General features: G+C 48.3%; 1 protein-coding gene across 1 annotated transcript in view; it reads right to left on the bottom strand.

The window, feature by feature from the left end:
* Positions 1-24265, bottom strand: part of LOC103912666 — a 27385-nt gene extending 3120 nt beyond the window's left edge. The window contains exons 1-7 of the mRNA XM_009319025.1: positions 24173-24265; positions 23417-23542; positions 13838-14053; positions 12111-12267; positions 10507-10605; positions 4452-4582; positions 2180-2365 (exon numbers count right to left, since the gene is read on the bottom strand). Coding sequence (XP_009317300.1) covers positions 2180-2365; positions 4452-4582; positions 10507-10605; positions 12111-12267; positions 13838-14053; positions 23417-23542; positions 24173-24265 — 1008 coding nt within the window. The remainder of the gene's footprint in view (positions 1-2179; positions 2366-4451; positions 4583-10506; positions 10606-12110; positions 12268-13837; positions 14054-23416; positions 23543-24172) is intronic.
* Between the last annotated feature and the right edge of the window lie 82 nt (positions 24266-24347).

Below are 24347 nucleotides of genomic sequence, written 5' to 3'. Positions count from 1 at the left end.
TCCAGACAAACTCTTCCTTTTTGCAGAACAGTAATAATAAATAAATATTTAAAATGCTGTCGGAGAAGTCGTAACACCCTCCACCTCATTCTCCCCCAACCCCTACAGGGTAAGTGCCTGTGAATCGGCACTGGGCTTCCTCTGCTCGAGAAAGCTTGCAGAGAAGGGGGACAGGCTTTATAAAGGCTGCAGGGTGGGTTTTTTCAGGGTCTCCGGAGATACGTCTAACTTGCATAAAATAGCAGATTGCAACTACCCTCTTAATACTAGCAATCCGTGAGCTAGTCACAGGAGAGCGGAAAGGACATCAAAATGCAAGGTTTGCCCATGAGTGAGGTCAGCCAGCCTCCCCTCAAAAAAGTTAGTTTTATTTAAAAAGTTAAAGAAAGGAAAGAAACGGTGTTCGAAGTTCCGTTTTCACAACGAAGTATATATACATTTTAAAAAACCATCACTCAGCAAAACACACCGAAGCTTCCAAAGTGCTTTTCTTCCCCAGAGAAATCACCTGAAACTAAATTGGGAGCGCTGCTCTCGGTTCTCCTCCTCCTTTGCCTCCAATAAAACTCCCCGGAGTGCAAGCAGAGTTCACTCCAAAGGCCACAAAACTCGAGACAGCACCTTGCATGCTCAGATCTGCAGAGTTTTCCAGCTATTACTGGTATCCAACACAGATGCTGCTAGATGAGGGCTTGCTGGTACCCTCCCGGAGCCCTTTCAAAGCACTGAAGGTGTTTACAAAGCATTTGGATTCCGGCATGGGCTTCCTTCATCTGCCTTTCACTGTATAACTCACCAGAAAAAGCACTTCAGAGCATAAGCATGCTATAACTTGATAAAGCGCAAGCTACCTTGGAGCACGACTAGCCAAAAATTAACTCATAAAAGAACAATTTATGACCATAGTGGTTTAAAAAAAACAAACAAACAAACAAAAAATCAATTATAAAAAAGTTTGGTTTAACTTTAAAACAAGTCCATGGATACCCTGCTTTTATTACTGACCCTGCAAAACAAAGCTGATTCTTTTTTCAATAGTGACGCAAAACATTTTATATATATATATATATTTATCTATCATAATTTATATATTACAGGTTTACCCACTTGCAAAACAACCATTTTCCCTGGCAATATCAGTATTAAGAATCTTTTAAACACTTTAGATCCTGCTCAACATACAAAAATAAATATTGCATACATGATTTCCGAGCAAAACAAGCAACACAGGTCACCAAAATACAGCTGTAGCTAGTAACAGTCCACACTCCACAGTGGGAGTGCATTAAATAAAATAACAGAAGCTCTTCAGGATCAACCCTCTCTCACGCTGTAGGATTGGGTGCCAAAATATGAAAATATGTAAAGCCCCGAAACCCGGCTCGGCAGGACCCGCATCTCGACCTGGACACCCACTAGCTCTCCATACGCCTTCCTCCTCCCAAGAGAGGGTCAAGGACCGCACACCCACCTCCCCCTCTAATTATGCTTCAGCAACAGAGTTTTTAGAGTTTTTCTGGTTCGGTTTGTAAACCCAAGTGATCTTCTGCACGTCCCAGTGTGTGTTGTTACGGGGGTGGCTCTTCATGCTGCTGGTGGACAACCTCGGGGGACGCATCTGTGCGCGACGCTGGCCTGATCCAAGCTGCTGCTGCTCCCTTGACCCCATCCCTTCCAGCTACTGCTGCCTTGCTACAAACTCCTGCCCTCTCCGAGAGGAGGAGGAGATGTGGGGAGACTGCAAAGACGTACTGACTATATATTATTTACCGTATGTTCTCAAAACAGGTTAACAAGACACCGGAGTTAGTGCTCTGACAAATTATAACAAGAAAGTTTCAAAGGAGTAAGTGATGATACTAGCAGCTGGCAGTGACATAGTAGTTTTAAATAACATTTCTTCACGGAGAAAAGACAGACATTAAGAAAAGCGTATGCGTCGGTCTCAGGCATGGATTCTGGGAACATTTTGCATGAGTTTCTTCAGAAAGCAGTAGAGAAACGTGTGATGGTTTTAGCCCCTTCAAATGCGTCTACGTCCCAGGCTCACCAGTTCATCATTAACAAGAAATCAGGAGGAAAATCAGTCTTTCAAAGACAACTCCCAAGCGCAGGCTCCCTAGGGAGCGGTTGAACGTTCATGCAGATGTTCTCAGCCAGCTCAGCTGTCCGGACCCACCACGCGTGGCAGCGTGACCCAGTGCTGTGACATCAACCCCAACCAGAGACACGCCGTTGTCAGCAGGACGGGATGTGAAAGTCTCTGTGTTTTGTTGAGGGGGGAGAGGGTTGTAAATACGGCGTCTGTTGTGTTCCTTGGTAGCGGCAAGTTGCAGATGCTTCCTTCGCAGCAGGAGGTGCAGATCTGAAAGAAACCAGGTGTTAACTCGGCTTCTTGAAAAATACCACTGCCATTGAATAAAGACGTAGGGGAAATAATACGACACGTTTCCCCCCCCCCCTCTTTCTCCCCACCCCTTTTTTTTAAATCCATCTACTCAGAGAACAATTGCACCTGCACAGGAACAGTACGTTGGCTGGTGCGAGGAGGACACCATCCATTTTGAAGAGGTTATTTTCTTTTCTGCCCCAAAAAAGTAAACTGATGAAAACCAGTGCTGTTTGGTTGAAGTAGAGCTCACAAGCCAGAACTAAAAGAAATCAGTATTTACTCGTATGTTTTTTTTGTTGTTGTTGCCTATCACCTAGTGTGCAGGCACTGGAGAGATAGACAATTCCTGTATCAGCCCATAAGGACATGCAGCTCTGCCTTCTCAGGGCTAGGAAGGGCCAGTTACAGTACCCTGCCAGGGCACAGAGATTTGGAATTACAGAACAGTTTGGGTTGGAAGGCACCTCTGAAGGCCATCTAGTCCAACCCCCCTGCCGTGGGCAGGGACATCTTCAACTAGAGCAGGTTGCTCAGAGCCCCGTCCAGCCTGACCTGGAATGTTTCCAGGGATGGGGCATCCACCACCTCTCTGGGCAACCTGGGCCAGTGCTTCACCACCCTCAGCATAAACAATTTCTTCCTTATATCTGGTCTGAATCTCCCCCCCTTTAGTTTCAAGCCATTCCCCCTTGGCCTGTCGCAACAGGCCCTGCTCAAAAGTTTGCCCCCATCTTTTTTAGAAGCCCCCTTGAAGTACTGACAGGCTGCAAGAAGGTCTCCCCGGAGCCTTCTCCTCTCCAGGCTGAACAACCCCAACTCTCTCAGCCTTTCTTCACAGCAGAGGTGTTCCATCCCCCTGATCATTTTCGTGGCCCTCCTCTGGACCCACTCCAACAGGTCCGTGTCTTTCTTATGCTGAGGGATCCAGAGCTGGACGCAGTGCTCCAGGGGGGGTCTCCCCAGAGCAGAGGAGAGGGGCAGAATCCCCTCCCTCGACCTGCTGGCCACGCTGCTTTGGATGCAGCCCAGGAGACGATCGGCCTTCTGGGCTGCGAGCGCACATTGCTGGCTCATGTCCAGCTTTTCCTCCACCAGTACCCCCAAGTCCTTCTCGGCAGGGCTGCTCTCCATCCCTTCATCCCCCAGCCTGGATTGATACCGGGGGTTGCCCCGACCCAGGTGCAGGACCTTGCACTTGGCCTTCTTAAACCTCATGGGGTTCACACGGGCCCACTTCTCCAGCTTGCCCAGGTCCCTCTGGATGGCATCCCGTCCCTCTGGCGTGTCGACCGCACCACTCAGCTTGGTGTCATCTCCAAATTTGCTGAGGGTGCGCTCGATCCCACTGTCTATGTCATTGATGAAGATATTAAACAGTACCGGTCCCAAAATGGACCCCTGCGGGACACCACTCGTCACCGATCTCCATCTGGACACTGAGCCGTTGACCACCACCCTCTGGATGCGACCATCCAACCAATTCCTCACCCAGCTCAGAGCAACAAGACTAACACGCCCGAGGCCAAGAGAGCATAAAATTATGTGCAAAACAGGGATGGGACTGCAGCGTGCCTGGCAGCTCAGAAAGCTCTTTTATTTCAACCTGTTGAAGTTCAAAAAGGTCAACTATTGACCTTCAGAAAAATCTTCAATAAATAGCTGTTTGATTCAGATATAAAGGGTCTGCTCTGAAGGTTTCGGGGCTTTCCCCTACCCGTTTCAGTAAGAAAACCAAGAGATGGCTGGTGAGCATCCGTCACAGAGCAGAGGGGAGCAAACACGGTGCAGTACTGCAGGCAAAGCGCTCCGCAGCCAGAAGGGAGTGGTTTGCTCCCCTGAGCTGCTGGCAGGAGAGTTATTTAAAGAGATTATTCCTTTGTTCTGGGAGAGGTTATTCCTTTGTTTCTGTAACAAACGGAAATGAGCTGGAGCTTGTTAAGAAGAGAAATTTCATTTTTCATGACGCTGATTTACCCACCGAACCAGTCAGACTTCTGGTGGAGGCCAGAAGGATTCTGCCTAGTTTTCCTATGAGAAAAAGGCAATTTTTATCCTATACCTTGTATTCTTCATGCTTTACATAGGTGCATCCCGTAGACAGACAGTCCTCTAATGGTACACAGCGTTTGGTGACGGATACACTTTCTCCAGTAACTTTCATCATGTGTTGGCTAAAGCAGTATCTTGTACCTAGAAAGACAGGAAAATGTGTTTACCTGTCAAATTCAAGTTTTGTGACGGTCTACAAATAGGAAGAAATAGGAAAGAAGTCTTAGATTTTTTTTCAAATCTTGGGATTTAAAAAAAAGAGAGTTTTGATGTATTTATTGCAATACATAATGTCACTAAATACACACACCCACACCCCAAGCTCTGGCGCAAACCTGAGGTTTCAAAGCACTCTGGAACACGGAGATTTGTTTCCAACACTAGTGTGGGTCTATATGTTACAGATAAAGAAACGTACGTTGGACAATCAAGGTACGGAGGGAGGTTCAGATAAACACCCCAAATCTTGTGCACTGTTGGTTTTATAGGAATTGTCTTTAAAAAAAGAAAACATTCACAATACCTGTGTATGTCGGAAGCTAACTTTCATTCGTGTAGGTTTAATTTTTTCCTAGCTTCATGCACAACCATTAATTCTGCAGACCGACCTACAGCGTTACACATTGGAGATGCCGTTCCCTATATCCTAACGGCTCGTGCCAGCTCTCCTCGCTGCTCGCGCTCTGACCCCGGCTCTCCCACGGCTTCTGCGAGGCCCAGAGAAGATCCTTCACCCTCTCTGTCCCTCAGTTTTATCATCTATAAACTAATGCCAAAAGACCGACGGAACAGCTGGGAGGATTTCTGCATTTCTCAGTTTCCCGGTCTTTGGAAAAGGCACCATAAAATGGGCTCTGTCCCCGGTATTCCCATCGCATCTTCTGCACGCTTCTCCTGTGGGCTCCCTTGTCCCCAAAGGAGACCATCCTCCTCCTCCTCCTCCTCCTCCTCCTCCTTTTCCAAGCTACTCCTCTAGAGACAACTGTAAAACGCACAGAAAATTCAAAGCAGGATGACTGACAAATGCTGTGGTTATCCTCAGGCGTAAAGGAATTTGGATTTATGTCATGCTTTAGTCATCAGAGGGAAGCTGAAGGTGCTGTTCCCCCACCCAGCACTCCAAGATGAACACACTGGATTTTCAACAGAGGAAACATGCCATTATATATTTCTTCTCTAAATTATACCTTGCTTATTAATCAACCTTATTACTAATAAAATTGTGGCTTTCACAGGGGGAATAAAAGGAGTGTAATTAATTTAAAGCGAACATTCCTGTTCAGCTCTCATCTCCGATGGCAAAGCCCTGCATACTTCTCATGTTTTAGGCATTCGGCGACAGCCGAGCGAGATTGCCGACCGAACACGTTCTTCATTAGGCAATAAAACCCCTCAGACGTCTGTCACATCTTTGACCTGCTCTTAACTCAAGTGTGATATCCACAGCAAACAGACTTAACTTATCACCAGAGGCTGGAGATGCTCGGTGTGCTGTCTTCCTTCAAACCGGCCAGGGCTGCAAGACGCAGCTTTTAACGCGTTTTCCAGGCTCTCCTGCCCCAGGGGGTGGAGCTCACAGTTTTACCCCAAGGGGTGCACTCTCTGCACGACGGCTTTGAGCTTCTCCCAGGACCTTGCCTGGAAGTGCCATTCCCCAGCAAATCTGGGCGTGCCTCACGGGAGCTTTATTTCTCCTGCGATGGCTCTCTGCAGCGGAGCTCGCCCCTGACAGGTCCCAGATGGAACAAATAAAAATTCTCGCACCCCATAACTCTTTTAAGGCTGTTTCATTCTTTCTTCCAAGTGTGGTTTTAGAAAATATTGTGCAATCATCTTGGAGATACGTATTTTCCCCTGCGCAGAGGGACCAAGCATGCCTCTCCTCGTACAGCCATCGCTGATGGCTAGCATCTCCTGCAAGGTAGGGCTGCAGCTACGGGGTAAGTCCACACTAAGCAACAAAATCCACTCACTCAGATTAATATTAACTTTTGCGCTGCATTCCGGTCTGCCTCTCTTCTCAGAGCAGGCTAAGCGCAATGATGACAGGCGCTATGAGAAGGATTGGGCCAGAGAGCACCAGGAGAGCCCAGAGCAAAGCAGAGGTGGGGAGCATCACCACGGTGGGGGACATTAACTGCTCTGCAGATAGGGAGGCTGCCGGCCGGCGGGATGGAAGAGGAACTCTAAGCTGACCCCGTGAAGAACGCAGGCCCAACGCTATAAAAACGTTACCAAAAATAACGGAGACATTCAGAGCGATTCAAGTGAGACATTGCAGCATGAAAGTTGATGCTCCTAAGTAGGGCGGTGCCCAAGCCAGGCAGCATGCTGTACGGCCACAGGGTAAGGATGGGTCTCGGTGGTATTGTATCAAAAAACCCATAGATTTATGTTTCCTAAATTTGGCGGTTCCAGAGTGTCCTTAAAGGCACTTGAGAGCCAGGCTGATCGTGGTGCAGTACGCAGGCTGTCCAGCAACACATTCCATTACAAAAGCATTTGAAAATGAGGTGGTTGCTCCATGTGATTATTTGGGGGATTTTCAGGGCTGTTGATTTACACTGAGCCCCGGCGCGACAGGTGACACCGTCTCCTTTTGCATTTTTCCTTCCTCTGGTGGAACTGTCTTGCAAAGGCTGCATGACGTGCTTCAGCTACGAGGTATCTCCAAACACCTATATACCACAGACAGCCTCAGTCTCGACCTGCCAGGAGTGATGCTGACCTACAGCAGCATCACCCAACGGCTGAAACGCACGTTCTCCATGGGGTCCACCTCCTGGGCACCCTCTTATGCCCTTAAAGGGAGCATGAATGAAGGAACCAGCTATTGAAACCAGAAGTCATGGTGCATCCAGCCAGCCAGGCTAAGTGTGAGCAAACCACCCCCACATGTTGAGACCCAGCAAGGCTGGTATGTGTCTCCAGTAGGAGAAAATCGTCCTCTCTGCTTTGAAGTGGGTAGGGAAACACTGAATCTGGCATTTCAAAGGGCCCAGAGTCACATGTTGACTTTGAGAGCCCGTTTCCCAAACCGCAGCCTCTTAACAGCGCTTTCAGGTGCCACCTGCAGTGGCTGGATCATCAACCGTGGTGGTGGTGGCCATCACCGAGATGTCAGCCCTCCCACAGGCCGTCCAAAAATAGAGTACTGGGAGCATATTGAGTGCAGTATTTCCATACAAATTAGATCACTAACACAGTTTCTGCTTGAGCTGAAGCTAATAAATAACAGAAAACAAGGTTAATGCACAGCAGGAGGCCTGCCTTCTAGGAAATGCTTTTTCTAATCTCTGTTCAATACAGGGATTCATGTTTTTACTCTCCATTATAATGAATTTTGTTATACACAAAATATGGTTCCCTTTAAGTCCTACATTATAGTTAATGAAAAGATTTTGTTTTGCTTGGGTTTAATAGCATTCTGTCTTTAAAAAAAAAAATAATTATAGCAAATACCGGGATGGAGTTTTCTCATTTTCTCCCACCACTTAACCCAAGCAAACCAACACAGGTTCGGATCACTGCAGCGATGGCGGCAACGCCATAAGCATACCCCTCTGACTCCCAGAGATAAGGCGATTACCTGAGCGGATAACCCCAGCCCCCAGAGCACACCTGGAGTCACGCCTCAAACCTGAGCTTGCGTTTCTGCGGCTTCCTTACACGAACTCAACGTCACATTTGAAAACTACAGCAACGAAGAAAAAAGCTGGCTTAATAAAAGCCTTCTGATGTGGAGGGGTATTGGATGTAAAGCTGAGACGCCAACAAAAGCCCTCGGTGATGAGGCATCCCGAAGCAACGGCCGATTTCTGCAGAGTGGGGAGCAATGACATTACCAGCTTTGCCTCCACTGCACAGAATAAGGACAGAGCATTTATAAGCCATAGCGCCCATCCCCAGTCGTCTGAAACACAGCGACTGCTGACTCAGCAGTGGAGGCCCTGGTCTCGCCCAAAAGCCGTCAGCGAGGGGCTGGGGGTCCGTGCCGCAGGCGGAGCTGTGCCCCAGCCCCAAGGCACGCCATGTCGGGGCAGTCTGGGCGCTAACACGCTCTGCCTGGAGTAAAGCGCTATCGAACCCCTCCATTTTAAGGAGATCAGAAGTCCTCTGTTCTGAAGATTGGAGATAGACTCAGATTTCCAGCTAGCCCCTTAGAATCATAGAATCATAGAATCATTAAGGTTGGAAGAGACCTCCAAGATCATCGAGTCCAACCGTCAACCCAACACCCCCATGCCCACTAAACCATGTCCCTAAGCGCCTCATCTACCCGTCTTTTAAATACTTCCAGGGATGGTGACTCAACCACTTCCCTGGGCAGCCTGTTCCAATGTTTAACTACTCTTTCAGTAAAGAAATTTTTCCTTACATCCAATCTAAACCTCCCCTGGCGCAACTTGAGGCCATTTCCTCTCGTCCTTTCGCCAGTTTCTTGGGAGAAGAGACCAACACCCACCTCGCTACAACCTCCTTTCAGGTAGTTGTAGAGAGCGATGAGGTCTCCCCTCAGCCTCCTTTTCTCCAGGCTAAACAACCCCAGCTCCCTCAGCCGCTCCTCATAAGACTTGTTCTCCAGACCCCTCACCAGCCTTGTTGCCCTTCTCTGGACACGCTCCAACATCTCGACGTCCTTCTTGTAGTGAGGGGCCCAAAACTGAACACAGTATTCGAGGTGCAAATCGAATACTTCTCGTGGCTAAAACCCCATCCTTACTTCACGGACAGCGGGTGTTTGTACCGGCAGGCAGGAGGGCCGGTGACCATTCCTAGCAGCTCTGGTCTGGTTGAACACAGCTGATGAGTTACAGACGCACCAAAGCACGGTTTTCCCCTCCCCTAAACAGCCATTAAGTACTAACTGCTCTTTCCAGACCAGCATTTTTGGGGGTCAAGTCATTTCTGCTGGTTGTTACTAAAGGCAGACCTTGGAGTCACACCTCCCTCCTTGCACAGCGATCTGCAGGTAACACTGTCCTTAGTCCTTTAAATACCACCTACTCCTGTCAAAGCAGGGAGCGTCCGTGAATATTGGTCTCATCTGATGCCAGCCAGCCTGATCTCTTTTATCGTTGTTGATGTTTTGCTGGTTTGAGCTCAAAGCAAATAAATCCTCGGACAGATAACGCGCTCTGACACAGGCTGCAAACACAGCTGGTTCGTCCCTGCCATGCAGGTCATGGTCGTTATCTTTCCAAAATAAATATTTTCTGAGGGCACTTGTAACGTCCCACAACAGACATTCCGGATAGATGCTGAACAGCGCTGCCGAGCCTGCAGAAAGCACCAGGGGAGCGGCGAGCCCCAGCAGCATCCCTCTGCCCGCGCGGCCCCGGCCGCCCGCAGGCATGCAGCCTCCCCCGCCCCGCGCGGCCCCGGCTGCCACGAGGGCTGCCTCCTGCCCGCGCGTGGTTCCCACGCTGGTGAGGACACAGTCCACGTCCAACCCGTCGCCAGGGCTTCGTCAGGGGCTGTGGACGATCTTAATGCTTGTGAGTGTCTCAAAAAGAGAAGCGGTAAGGGAGGGGGAGATCTGAGGGTCTCACCGATACCTGGATCCGGTATTTGGGTGCCTGTATCCCAAAGCCCTTTCTGAGCCGTTCCCAACTTCAGACTCCGATGGGAGTTATGAGCCCAAAAGACTGAAAATATCTTGATGCCAGCCGAAAAGAGGCAGCCTTGGCTGCCCTGGAGCGTGGGCTTGTGCCATAGGGCAGGGAAGCGAACAAAGCAAGAACCGGTCCCGTACTCAGCAGTAAGAGAAATACAACCCTTAAATAAACGTCAGCCTAATTTAATTTCCAGCTGAGCTAGAGGAGTACGGGGAGTAGACGAAAGGCTTAAACTTCATCCACTGCAAAGAGACAGAAAAGCTTAAAGGATTACTCGTATCGCTTACATATCTTTCTTGTTGAGGAGGCTTACAAGCGGGAGCAGCAATCACCAGCATCCGAGTACACGCAGGGAATAATGGGGGCTCAGTGCTGTCCCTGCGGCGGGGACAGCAAGCGGGTGTCGTAAGGTGGGTTTAAATTAAACGCTAGCACGCGGCTGGTTACCTCTTGGGCAATAGACATCCGGAGCCCATCGGTTGCATTCGTAATTGTCTGCTGCCTTTTCGCAGGTGAAACATTTAAATCCGTGAGGATACGGTGTGGCTGAAAGGAACAGACAATATTCAGTTAAAATGAGCCAATTAATCTGGTTCTACTAGGCTTTTCAGAGGCACACAGCAGCGTTTGTTCTCTTTAGACACATCTTTCTGCAAGTGTACCTGTCAACTTCATCAAGTTGGTCCCCATTTGTAAAAATCCTGTCCCCAGTAGCGGTGCGGGAAAGGCACACACAGACACAATAAGGACTCAGTTCAACCCTGTTTACCTAGCAAAAGTGCCCACTGCTGACTTCAAAGGGAGTTAATGTGAGCAAGGAGTACTTATCCTCCTGGTATCAGAGCTCACATCCAATACTGCTACTTTATCAGTGCCGATAACACAATATCAGATGGATTAAAATACTTCTGGAAACTGTCCCACCGAGGAAACGAGCTACCCCTTTTGAAGGCAGGCTGATGTCCCAAAGGAAAGAAAAATCAATTTGCTGAACCTCCAGTTTTTAACAGCAGACTCCGTCCTAATTTATCTCGCCAAATGAAGAGTGTAACTTCTTAAGTGGTCTCCTGGCAGGGCTTCTGTAGCACATTCAATACATCTTCAAGATGCTGCCACCTTCTCAGAAGCCAAATGGTGAATGGGTCACGTTTATCTCCACAGGGCGAAGCAAGCTGAACCTCCGCAGCCCCGCAGGCCACATCCCTCCTCTTCACCTTGCCCACCGGCTCTGGGCCGGACCCCGTTTGGGTACGAGAGGTGAAGCAAAAGGCATTCACTGCTTGTTTCCCCAGGCTCCTCTGGGTAAGGGCCAGCAGGTCACCTGGGAGCATCTCTGGTGGGGCTGGTGCTGCCCTCAAGGAACAGCTTGGGGTGAGACAACACAACAGCACTAATTAAATTCACCCCTCTCACCCTGGACCTCTAGCAGGTCGTGGTTACGGCACAGAACAGGAATTTCATCTTGCTTGTACAGAATGTAAATTTTCCAGCCGAATTTGGACAGGCGGTGAGTTTTCTCTGGGAATAGATGGCAGGAACAGCTCTCTTCTTCTAGAATTAAGTAAGTTTGTATCTGATGAAGTGAACAGACTAGTGAAAGGAGAGTCCCTGGAAGATGTAAAGGTGGATAACTCTGCTACAGCATTGCTTCAGGGAGTTACCGAAATAAAGTCAGGAGCACTTGGTGCCACAGCCGCAAATGGTTGCGTTTGGCCCTTGCTCGCGGCTGTCGATGTGCTCGGGCAAACCGCGTGGCAGGGGGCCTTGGTCTTACGGCCAGAGAGATTACTGAGGAACAGCAAATAGCGAACAAAAAGCTCCTGACATGCTCAGCGACTGCCTGTAACCCTATCTGTCCTTTAATCCCTTTGGGAGGCGACGATCTGGTTTTATATCAACTAGTTTTATGAGTACTGGGGATATTTATTTAATCTTTGCTCAGCACTCAGCTCAACCCCGGTGTTTCTGCTGCCTTAACACGCGTTCGCCCTCGTCCTTACCCCCGCGCCGTGGCCGGCCGTGGCTTTGCAGCCCGCGCGAAGGTGGCTTACTGGAAGGGTGGAGGTAGATGATGTCCTTCACGGTGAAGTCCCTGGGCTGCACGGCGGGCAGGCAGCCGGCCAGCAGGCTGAGCAGCAGCACCCATGCCGGCGCGGGCGGCAATCGCCGGCGAAATCCGTACTCATGCGGCGGCCGAAAAAACCTCACCTGGGCGATAGCAGAGAACAGGGGTGAGCAGAGCAAAACCGCGAGGAGCCCGGCCACCGCCTCGGCCAAAACCACGATGCCCCCAGGAACCTTCAGCTGCCCTCCCACGGGGGCAGGCAGTGGTGTCGTTACGTTGGCTCGGCTTCAGAAACATCCCTGGCACCGCCTGGGAAAAGGACTCGGGCAAACCCCCCTCCCAGCCAGAGAGCTGCAAACGGGAGCTGAGGGGAAGGGCGGTCGGGTTTGTCACCGTTTACAATTTAACCGGTCGGCGACTGGTTTTCAAAAACCTCAGGAGGATGTTGATAAAGTCATCGGAGACTGCCCTGCGACGGGATTTAACTGCTTCTTTTAGAGAACACTGGAGTATCGCAGAATTAGACCAGGAAGAAAGGAAACAGGGTAGCTGGAGACCTGTCGGGATGCCCGGGGGAGCAGCAACGGGTCTCCCACACCCACACTCCAACACAGGCTCACACCCTTCTAAAATGCACCTTTTCGGCAAACCAGAAGCTCCGCATTACTTTCCACATATCTCAGGAAAGGCGAGGAGCTCCAGCTGCTGCAGGCTGTCTCTAACTTCAGCCGGTTGCTGTTAATAACGTAAGGTGATTATTGCATTTTCCCCATCCGTGCTCCAAAAGGTCTTATTCCCTCTGTGACGCTGTGACAAACGACGCAGCGTATTTTTCCCATGTGCCTGAATGAAGGGAACTAATTGAAGCAGAAACAAATACCCGCTGCGGCACCACTCGTGAAGCCGGTCCCCAAAACCAGCAGCTTTCAGGAGCATCCCAGTCCCTGTGCACGGGCTGCGGGGAGCCCTCCAGGAACAGACAACGCTAACGCATCGCTAAATGCACAGCTCATATTATTACAGTTCCTTAAAACTGATGAAGACGTGCCTCAAAAACCGAGCGGGACAGGAAAGCCCTGAGAGGACGCGGCTGCCGAGCCAGGCAGGAGCCGCCGGTTTCCCCTGGCCGCTGGCATCCCTCCAGCACACACAGGGTTGGGGTTTTTTCTTTTCCACCCAGACTGACCAAGAGATCTGCAATACTCAGCTATTTATTTCCTAAGCAACTTCGAAAGCGTGGCAGCTATTACTTAATAAATCAACTTTTGGGGTTTTTTTTCAGGTAAGATGTTCCCGGGGCAGGGGCGTAACCTTCCACGTCTGCCTCCCAACGTTTGTCTCGCAGCAGGGACCCACACAGGACTGGCAGCACGATGGCCCTCGGGGCGGCTGTCGTTATCCTCGGCTTTTATCTGGAAACAGCCCTTTTATTAAAGCACCGGGAAATCCGTAAAAATAGCGAGGGAAACAGATAGCACACAACGTGGTGCATTAAACTTTGTTGTTTTAACCTTATGAAGAGGGAAATGCCAATTTCCATTTGCTTTACTCCACAGATGCGTTATCAGCCAGGGGAAAAATGAAGCCCTGATTAGAAGCAGAAAGGAAAAAAAACAAGCCTCTCCCAGCCACGTGAAAGACAAAAGAAACGGGACCGGCGGCTCTCTGTGGGGTCTGGAGGAAGAGTCCCCAGCAAAGCCAGCTGGAGCCCACCTCGGCGAGGGAGCCGGGTACGTGCGTGGATTTAGGACCATTCACGTTTTTGAGTTCCTCATGGCTAAATACACACAGACCTGGAGCTGAGCCGGCCAGATGCCGACACTGTCCTGGTGGTCCTGAGCCGAGGACAACGGGAGCCATCAGCTGCACAAGCAACGGCACCGGGTAGACACGCTCCAGTCCGGGAGCGTTTGCTTTCAGGGCACGTATCTGCACGTAACACAAGTCACAGGCGATGCTCAGCACAAGGAAACAAGATGCACTGGGACTCCTGAGCCGAGTCTCTCCTTTCCTATCCAAGAGGAGACCTGTCCATCACCGCACGCACGTCAGCCTCTCTGCTCACTGCTTGACCAGAGCCACTCAACGGCGACTGGGTTTCACATGTGGAAATTGCTTAATATTCATATTGTTAAGATAATGAAGGTTTGGAGGAGAGAGGGGGGTTTGGATTATTTGTTAGCCCAAACAAAGCAAGGCAGATTTTACAAGCCCCATGATTCATTTCAAGAAATCAGCAGTTTGCAGTGAAACTCTTTGTCGGTTCACACGGTCTCAGCAGCAATCCTGCGTTACGGTACAAAAAAAAAATTAGGACCCCCATCCCAAAGAGAGGGGCTCCTCATAGCTCAACACAAACTCTCAGCAGCAACCTGTGATCAACGTATGTTATCAACATGAAGGACAAACAGCAATATTTTAAGTAAAAGCACAGCAAGATTAAAATAATGGCAAGAATTCCTCCCAAGTATAATAAGAAATTAATTTGTTGGGTTTTCTCATCACAATCACAAAAAGCGCTTGCATTTACAGCACTGGTCGAAGCCTTCCAGTTGAGGACACCAGTTTTCCCTCTATCACACACGCTCCCTCTTATGGGACCAATTGCTTATTCAGCCCGTCTCCAAATGTCTGTGCGTAGCTGTTAGTACTTGCCTCCTCTTCAGATTCAGAAGACAAGCGGCTGTTAGTCCTGCCTGCAAGGGTGGCAGAAATCCTCCAGCTGCACGCTAAAAATACTCACATCGTGCCTCTTGTAATTACAAGTAGCTTAATTGCCAACGCCACTCCTAATGAGCTGCAAGAACCACAAATGAATATATAGAATTCACTTCCCCCCCTCTACTTTATGCGTTTGAAGCAGATTTAATTACAGGTAAGGAATTAAAATTAAAAAAACCCCTCTGTGTTACAAAACAATCCTGAGCAGACCAGAGCAAGGCCAGCCTGGCCGCTGTTTTGAACCACGGCAGTTACGGGAGCAGAAAGTATTTATCGAACAAAACACCGGCCACCGTTACAGTCACTGCTCTTCACAGCAGGCATGTTCCACCCGGTCATTTCATACACGCAGAGATAGTATAAAAATGGATACTTCTGCGTAGATAGAACTACCTACTGTCACAAAGCCGAATACTCAATATTTCACAAATATTTTGAGTATGTACACACGGGTACCCATAGTTCTGCCTTTCACGGGGGGCAAAATACATGTACAAATATACTACATCCGATTGAGAAAATACTCGGTGATGTTTGAGGTAATACTGATATTTCACAGAGAGTGGAATATCAAAAACTATTTTGAAGAAAATCAAACATATTCAATAATTACTGTTCGGCACAGTAATTCTGTGAGCACACCCATTCTCTCTGTTTTTACACCCGCACATAAAAATAAAATGCAATCATCGCTTTTTTGTTTTTAAAGGAAGGGTATATATATATATGGATGCACTGTCTTAAAACCCGCAGACATTTTTGACAAAAAATTGTTTTCGGTTACACTCTTTTCCCCCAAAATCATCCAAAACAACATTTTTCGCCAAAGATGGCTTCTCTTCATGAAGCCTGTAAGCCCGAAGAAGCTTCATCGAGGGCACGGAGCCTTCTTCTTTCGCTCACAAGCCCCTTTTAGTTCATGGCTTTCAGCCAAAACCGCCAAACGTTGCACGAAAATATTTTTTTCAAGCCGTGTTTGCTGACATATCAGCCACTCCAGCGCTAGACCGCTGCTCGCCGAACAGGCTGGCTCTCCAGCGTACGGGCACGCGGTTTTTTTCCTTCTGAATTAACTCGGCTCCTTTCCAGAGGTAGCAGCCCCCTCGTGCACGGCAGCGTGCGTGCACCGACCTAATAGAAATGGCACGGCCCGCTCCAAATTCGATACCGGACTGCAGTTAGGGGAAATAGCCACATGGTATTTAGATCATACAGTCTGTTTATAAAAGGTCTTGGGTGCCGACGCAGAAATCCTAGTTAACTCAATCTTTCCAGCTTCACCAGCGCCTTTCAGACGGAAAGGCATCCCCATCCCCGCTCTGCAGCAGGATTACTCCTTCCTGCCCTTTGCCCTGACATGGCGCTACGGAAATTAACCATTAAATTCCCTAAGCGGCAGCCCAATTGCCCGTTTGTCAGGTCTCGTTAGGGTGGCGACATGTCGTCCTCGCTGTCACCGGCACCGGGGACAATGGAAGGTCCCCGTCCTCCAAGGAAGGACCGGGGAGCCCTCAAGGAGAAGTGCTGCCAAGCATCAGACCTCTGGTTCTGGGGGAGACGCGTTGTCGGAGAGGGCAGTTATTTGTGAGGATGTATTTGTCCCTCTTGTCCCTCTCACGAGCTCAGTAGGTACCTGCTGGCTGGTCTTCACTGACGGCCACGAGCTGGGCTGCTGCCAGCTGCAAGGTCGCAGCAAACGTTGCACAGTTTCAGGAGAAGGAGGAAAAAAAAAAAAAAAAAGTCAGACACCAAATCTTCCCGTACAACCATCTGGCCAAAGCCAGGGGTGAAGGAATTCCCGGTGTGTGGGCGTTTCTGTGGTTCTCCTCCTCGTGTGAGCAGGGCACGCGCTGCGGTGTTCGGTGCCCCTCCACCTCCCTCCCGCGGGAGATGAAGCATTGTCCTGCTCTCCCTGGAGGTCTGATGCAGATGGAGGTTGCCCAGTCTCACAAGAGGCTGATGTTTCCGCTGACGTCTTGGCTCTACCTTCCTTCCACATCTCCTGCTCACTGTCTGGGCCACATCTCTGAGTTTTATAACTTACTGCCTCATTTCATTTTCTTATGTCTTCCCTTGGAAGAGCCTCCATCTCATAGCGCCCTAAAGCAACACTTCTTTCAGGTAGATAAAATAGTAAAAGCAAATAAAAGCTCCCTCTCAGCAGGCAGTAGACACATCAGCCCTAAAGTATCAAGCACAGCATGCCAAAGCAGCAACACCCGTGAGAAACTGCAGAAACCACAGCCCAAGTAATTTGCTCGTACAGGTTACACTGTGCAAGGTCAGCCGGACCATCCTTCGACAATGTTACGATGATTATTCATCAGCGATAAACCAAGTCAAAGGAGCTACAACCTGTGTGGCAATGCTGGAAGATCTGTTCCTGGATGCAAACTCTACCCAACAGTAGGTCCTCCTCACACACATCACCAGCGTGACTCTCCCAACAATTGCAAGAGTTAATTCACTGTTCTTCACATTTCCTCCCGCCTTTCTTCCAGTCCACATAAAGCTACAGGTTGGAGTTTCCACTGCTGAAGCTATAATATATGTATTCATCTGCATCTCTCTACAGCTTCAAAAACTAAACCCCAAATCTCTATCTGTGTAATGTCATCACTGTCCAAAGACAAACCAAATTGCAAGGGCAGTTTTCCCGTCTCCCTGCTGTGCAGGATCCTGGACAGCAATCCCAGAGACTGTTCGCAACTTTGCCAGCTCTAATTGCAATTTTCCCCCTCCATCCCTATCCTGCTGAGTTATTAACCTCTTTTTTTGGGTCTATTCTGTTTATTCCTGCCTTTCGGTTCCTACCAAAAACATCAGAAAAGTTTTGAACAAAAATTGGAGTTCATTTGCCTTCAAATCCAGCTTCTTTCCACTTGCCATTTAGAGAATTTTCTACGCGGTTTGGCCCTGGGAATCGTTAAATATATGTTACCCTCCTGATAATATGGGATGCAGTGAAGCACATGCAAACTTCTATCTAAGGAACCTGTAGGAGCTCTTGCAAGGGGGTTCGCTACCTCTCCTCAATAACAGTAAGCAAGAGTAATTAAACAATCGAACACAATTAGTGCACAAATTACTGCCAGAAATGTGGATGATCTAATCGCCTTGCTGCTAATTACAAAGCCTGTATTTCATTGAGCTAAAAGCCCACGTCCTGGGGAAGTGAAGGGGGGTACAATATGTTCCCTCTCACGCCATCCTCCCTCGGATGCAATTTCATCTTTAACAAGATGAGATTTCAAGATTATTTTGGAAGTCCCACATTGCTTCTATTTTCAACCTGTATTGTTTATATTTTCAGTCTGACTAGCGAAAGCTTAATTTTTCTTAGGACCTGTACAAACCCCTCATCTTTTAATGAGTTGTAGTAAAATGCCACTTGCATTCATGCATCCCCAGAGGACAGTTCGGCTTCAGATAAACACAGAGGACAGATGAAACAGGTATGTTTCACTCGAGTATTTCAGATACTTAGTATTTGGCATAAATGACAGAAGAAAAGTGAGCTTAAAATTCAGGCAGGCCATGATGTTCGTATGAGAAAACAGAATTTATGCAAATGAATTGTCAAACTGAGAAGGCAAGATATTCAAAGTTAGACATAATTCATTCCCATTTCACTCCACCATATATAACACACAGTGGTGCAGGGACACCACTAGTTTTTTTAAATTACACACAATATTCAAGACTGTGACTCGGAACACTTCTGAATTAGCAGCAAGGTGGACACGGATGAGCTAATAAATCATGTCAAGACCTATCCCCCGGGTTTTTGCATGGCACGCAATACAGGCAGCAGGGGCAGGGAGCCCTGAACTCAACGGGACGCGTAAGATCGGGATTCGGCTCAGTTTGGGAAGTTTGGAAGCCGGCGCTCGCCCCTCCCGCGTCCCACGGCACACGGGCTGACCTCAGTGCGCCGGGAGCCCCCAGACAGCCCGGCTCCACGCAGACGGAGGATAAGGAAACCATGCGTGAGCACAGAAATCCTGGGATTTTCCTTCTAATAAGAAGCAAAAAAAACATTCGTCGAGTTCCAGTGGCCGGGCCGCTCTGCAAAGGGGAAGGGGGGGGGGTTAAATTATTTCCTAAATAAACATTTAAGTTCACTGGGGCCACTGAGAGGGCTCCTCTCTCCGAGGCAGGGATGCTATCTGTGTGGACCACACATTGCATACGGCGCCTTCCTGCTCCTTGTGAAAGTCCCGTAGAAAAAGGAGGTGCAAGGCTCCGTGCAGCCGGCCCCAGGGCGCCCGGGGAAGGGGTTTTTCGGGGCAGGGAGGCTGCGACTGCCAGTCCAGGGTTGGCGGCCACACCACGGAACGGCGCGGGCGGCGGGCAGGGTGGTTGGTGCTCTCCAAGGGCAAAGCAAAACGAGGTCCTGAGCCTATGCAGTAAGTTAAATTTTGGTGAGGCTCCGTATGGCAACAGCAGTTGGGATCATCCTGGACCATCTTACCTATTTACATTTAACCCAATAAGCAAGAGCATTCCACTTAAAACACGGGGAAGCGCTGATGATACGACTGTGAATGCATCTGCTAGGAAAAAGGGAAAAATATTGCAACGTTACCAAATAAAGCGTAGCCAAAGAGTAAGAGATGCCAAAGAGATAAGTGAAATCAAACAAAACAGGAGAACGTATCCCATGCTTACGAAGAGATAGCTGGCAAATGATCTCATCTGCGACCAAGACATGAAATTCTTCAATAAAATAGTTTTCTAGTCTATGTACCAGGCTAGCAGGTATATATACACAGCAGTTTGAAAAGAATGAGGTGATCCCGCTGAGCTTTTAAGGTTACATTTTTATTAAGTCTAGAAAATCGGGACAGTCTAGAGACCAGGAAGATCATCAGCACAAACTCAGTATTTCTAAGGGATCAGAGGAATGACTGCCTAGCCTAAGGTCAGTCCTGGGTAAACTCACAGAACAGTCTATTTGTGCTACAGCAACAAACATTTCAAGTTGTAAAAAAAAATTGCAAGAGAGGGTTGGTAGGATTTTGTGGGAAAAGTTCTCCAAACAAACCCGCCGTTTTCGAATCGGCAGGATTATGGCTCTGGCTGTGAAAGGAGACTGTTACACGGAATAATTGGGGAGAGACCAAAGCAGAGAGCCAAAGCACCGAACCCTTCTGATTACAAAAATGAGTTCTATCCAATTAACCAAGCATGCTTGGGCCGAATTAAAAAAACAGCGTAGTGACATCTCAAAATCTAATTGGTGAAAAGAGCATCTTCAAATGAAAATACTTATTTTTTCCGCTTCCCTGCAAGGCTAGGTTCAGCATTTTTGTACCAAAAGTACTGACAACAAGAAACTTCTTGTATTAAACGCCGCAGAAGACGTTGAAGAGTGAGCCGAAACGCTTGTCCGTCATGCAACAAACTGTGCTTTAATAAAACCATACATCAATCTGCACCATTGTGTCCCCGCTCTGCTGATGCCTCCCCCCTCCGCTCTCCAGAGCGATTTGTGACAGTTCTTCTCGGACATCACCCCGCACATTTGACATGCTAGATTAGGCACCGAGTCACAGCCTGCTCGGCATCGACCCAAAGCGAGCTTTGTGGAAGTTCAGAGATCAGCCCCGAAAACACGGTATCGTGGAAATGAGATTTTTATTATCACGAACTAATTCAAAACTTGAGCTTTTCCCTCGCAGAAGGGAAACGAGACCTTTTTTACCAAAATCAGTGTAAACAGGACTGGGCCGTTACTACTCCTCGCGACGGGCGAGGTATTAATGAACCCCCTTGCTTTGCCCATTCACGCTGTAGTGCCATGGTTTTTCCCCAAACAATTTAACATATTTACGTAGTAGTTAATGAACACCAGGTGGTATTGTCCCGGCCCCCGACCCGCACAGATTAGGCTGCAGAAGGGCTCTGTTCCCCTGGCAGTTCACCCGGAGGTCACGCCATTTTTTTATTTCCCGACCCACGCGTGAATTCCCGTTGGCGCACGGCATCAAACATACCGGCAAGCCACGAAGGGAGGGGGCACTTTTGAGGACAACACGGCCGCTTTTGCTCATTTCCAAAGAGCACGTCTCAAACTGGGCTGCAGAAGATGCCGCACCGATGTCGGCAGTTAACCCTCGGGGAAATAATTGGGAATGGGCTGACCGTTCCCGGCTATACGCGTTCGGCACCTACATAAAAGTTTAATGAACAACGAGCCTCGCCTCGCACAACAATCCTTTAGATAAGTATCTCGTTCTCATTTTTCTCTTGATAGAAGAAAGTAGCTCATGTTTGTGTGTGTCCACATCTAGCCGAGTCAGAGGTGGCATCCAAAACCCGGTTTGTGCCTCAAAATAAAAAAGACCTTTCTCTTGCACTATTTTATTATTTGCGCTGCCTGGTACTGCCCTTTGCGCCACAAGGACTGTATGGAAATCTCTCTTTGCAGAAATTTCCATAATTAGTTACATTAAAAGAGCAAAATTAATCTGATTTTGTATTTTCTATCACGTGATACTGAAATTCAAATAATTTTCTCATAAAGTTTTACTCCAAGTTATTCCGCTGCCATCCCTCCAATTTTAATGCGTATTTTATTTGGTATAAACATTAGAAAAGCTACATATCATTAAAGGCATGTAAAAGAAACCCAAATTAGAACTGATCAATTAGTGCTCTTTTGAGCCGCCTAGTTAATCCGTGGAGTAAACAAACACCACCGCCATTAATTCGTTCAGATTTTCAATAGCTTTTCCAGAAAAACAAAACCCAGCATAACCCAAAACAAACAACCCCCCCATCTGCCTCGTAAGACTTTCAAGTGTTATTTGAATTCAATGGCCAATTAATTATTTGGCACTTGTCCTCCCAGAAAAAGCCATTTAATTCCTTTATTTTTCTAACTTGGTGGTGAAAAAAAAAAGCCAATGAAAAGAAAATTATTATCTCCACCACAATGGGAAGCTACAAAATGGCATCCTCATTTTAGCCACCACTCCCGTGACCCTTTCAAGCTTCCAACACCGCACCGATGGGTTTCAGCAGACGTTTCTGAGACGGAGACCTCGGTGTGCTCCCTGGTATTTATCCGCACGTACGTGGCCTGCAAAGCTGAGCAGCAGTGTATACGTATACCCGTGCCTTCCTACAGAAAGTTCTTTACCCTCTGCTCGTACAGAAAGCTCCTCTGCAGTCGTCGCCCCCTCTTGTTAACGCCGTTACAATTTACGGACGGACGAAATGCTCGCCCTGCAACCTGACCCGAACTGCGTCCGCCCAGAGCAGTGCAGCCTGCTGAGCCTTGGTGCACGCTAACCACTGAATGGCTGAATCAACGCTAGTTTTAATTCATCTTTCTGAAGCTAAAGCGATCTGAACCACTTTGCTGTTCGGAGTTCAGTTTGGAGGCAACTGCGTATAAAGTGAATTAACCGTAGGCCGAAAAATCCAGGACTAAAGCGGACCCGTATTCATTCCCCCTCCTACCAGTTCCTTTACACGTTTAATTTTTCATTTGGTTTTCATACAAGCTCTGCGCCCTCCCTGCATTTCACTTACAGCTAATCACTGTCAATCATTACTCCGTTTTACTGCGTACAAATCGCGTAAGCAAGTGCATGGGCACAATGCAATATTCTCATCAAAAATACCGTTGTTACACGACACAGTTAAACAGGAAAACATTCCCATGATCATTAATTGTCTGCTAACATGTCACAAAGCTACTGCATACATTTATATTTGGTCTTTTTTAATAACAGTAAATCAAATACTGCACAGAGGTAAACACTTGCGCTAGAATCACTGCAAGCACAAAACCAGGCTCTCATCCTCCTGGATTTCTCACAAAACCAGACCTGTTCATTTGTAAGCAATGTCAGAGAAGGATTTTTGTTGTTGTTGTTTTTGCTGTTGTTTTAGGTTTTTTTGTTTTGTTTTGTGGTTATTTTTTCCTTCCAGTTGTTACTTTAACCCACCAGAAATAATTACCTGGAGCTGATCGGTTGTTTACTGTGTCGGTTCGTGGTTAGCTTCAAATAACAACAGTGCACGGGGATAGAAAAAGTGAATCTCCCTGAAACTACGGTGCCTGGCTAGCTGGTGTTTTCCCAAAGTAACAAAATTTTATTCATACGTTCATTGCGTCTCATGGCAGAAATAATGCAAACGTGAATACAGCTACCTAAAAAAGGAAAGGGGGGCAGGAAGACCACCGGGGGCCTTCCAGGGAGACTCTGTGGGCTAGATCCTGAGAGTCATGGGACCACCACCCCGTGCCCAACGTAACAGGCAAACCCTGGTTCTGGCAATAAAACCAGAACAAACAAACATCAGGAGAGCGAAGCACACTAAAGCAAGAGCCTGGGAGCCAGGACGAAGGGCTGGACGTTGCCCGAGATCAGCAGAGAAAGGGAACAGGCGCTGAGGTGTGAAGAGACTGGGTCGTCCAGGATGGAGAGAAAACCACATTCACTGAACAATTTGACCACGTCTCTTTACGCTTCACCCCGTAAAAAAATGAGGAGAACGCAGAAGGCAGTGGGTCTGCTCTCCTGCCTCTGCGGCCCCGCTCGCAGGGAGGCACACCTGTACAAACAGGTATGGGTCTCGCCTGACTTGCTTCACTGGGGTAAACGGGAGCGTGCACCTCCACAGATCATTTCGCAGCTTGTCACACTGGGTCAGCACGTGTTGCTTGGCAACTTTACCGATCTGCGGTACGCGAATTAAAACACAACCCCTACTTGGTATTAGTTAGGCTTTAAGCTTCAAAAAATAATTTCTCCCTCCATCCTGGAACATCTCTGCAACGTAGGAGTTGTCACCCCTTCGGTCTTGCGCCTCTGATAAGCCTAGCTGGGGCAGGCTCCCGTGCAGGGTGGTCAGGCAGCCTCTGCGGGGTTTTGACATCCTCATCCCCCCCTTCGCCTTCAGCTGTAACCAGCCCCACACCCTGATGTCTTGTGCATTTGCCCTAACACCCTCGTTAACACCTTCCACCCACCACCTTTCCATGCACTGTCATCTCCGCCACTGTCCGTTTCATTCAGTGGAGATGCTTTAATGGCATTAGTTCACCAGATGGCATATATATATTCATCCCTGGAAGTATTTAAAAGACGGGTAGATGAGGCGCGTAGGGACATGGTTTAGTGGGCATGGGGGTGTTGGGTTGACGGTTGGACTCGATGATCTTGGAGGTCTCTTCCAACCTTAATGATTCTATGATTCTATGATTCTATATTATATATGATATTAAATAACGTATTCGACACCAGGAGCTGGGAGGTAAGGCAGACCTCCTCCTGCTCCATCTTCAATCTGCTCCATCAAACCTCTCACCTCCTGGAGATCAAGCTTCACTGCAGACTCTTCTGCTCCTTCGTTTATCTCTTCATCTGCCGTGCCTGTTGCTAGATCCAAATGCCTCATCATCTTGGCATTAGAAAGTCCACTTTCCCAAGGTACAGAGTGTTTATGGAGTATCATCAGTAATTCAAGTGTCTGCCAGCTAAGA

The sequence above is a fragment of the Pygoscelis adeliae genome, unplaced genomic scaffold (assembly GCF_000699105.1).
Source record: "Pygoscelis adeliae isolate BGI_AS28 unplaced genomic scaffold, ASM69910v1 Scaffold222, whole genome shotgun sequence".
In the NCBI taxonomy this organism is placed as follows: domain Eukaryota; kingdom Metazoa; phylum Chordata; class Aves; order Sphenisciformes; family Spheniscidae; genus Pygoscelis; species Pygoscelis adeliae.
Note: the sequence above shows the minus strand (reverse complement) of the source record. Positions and strands in the feature narration are given on the sequence as shown.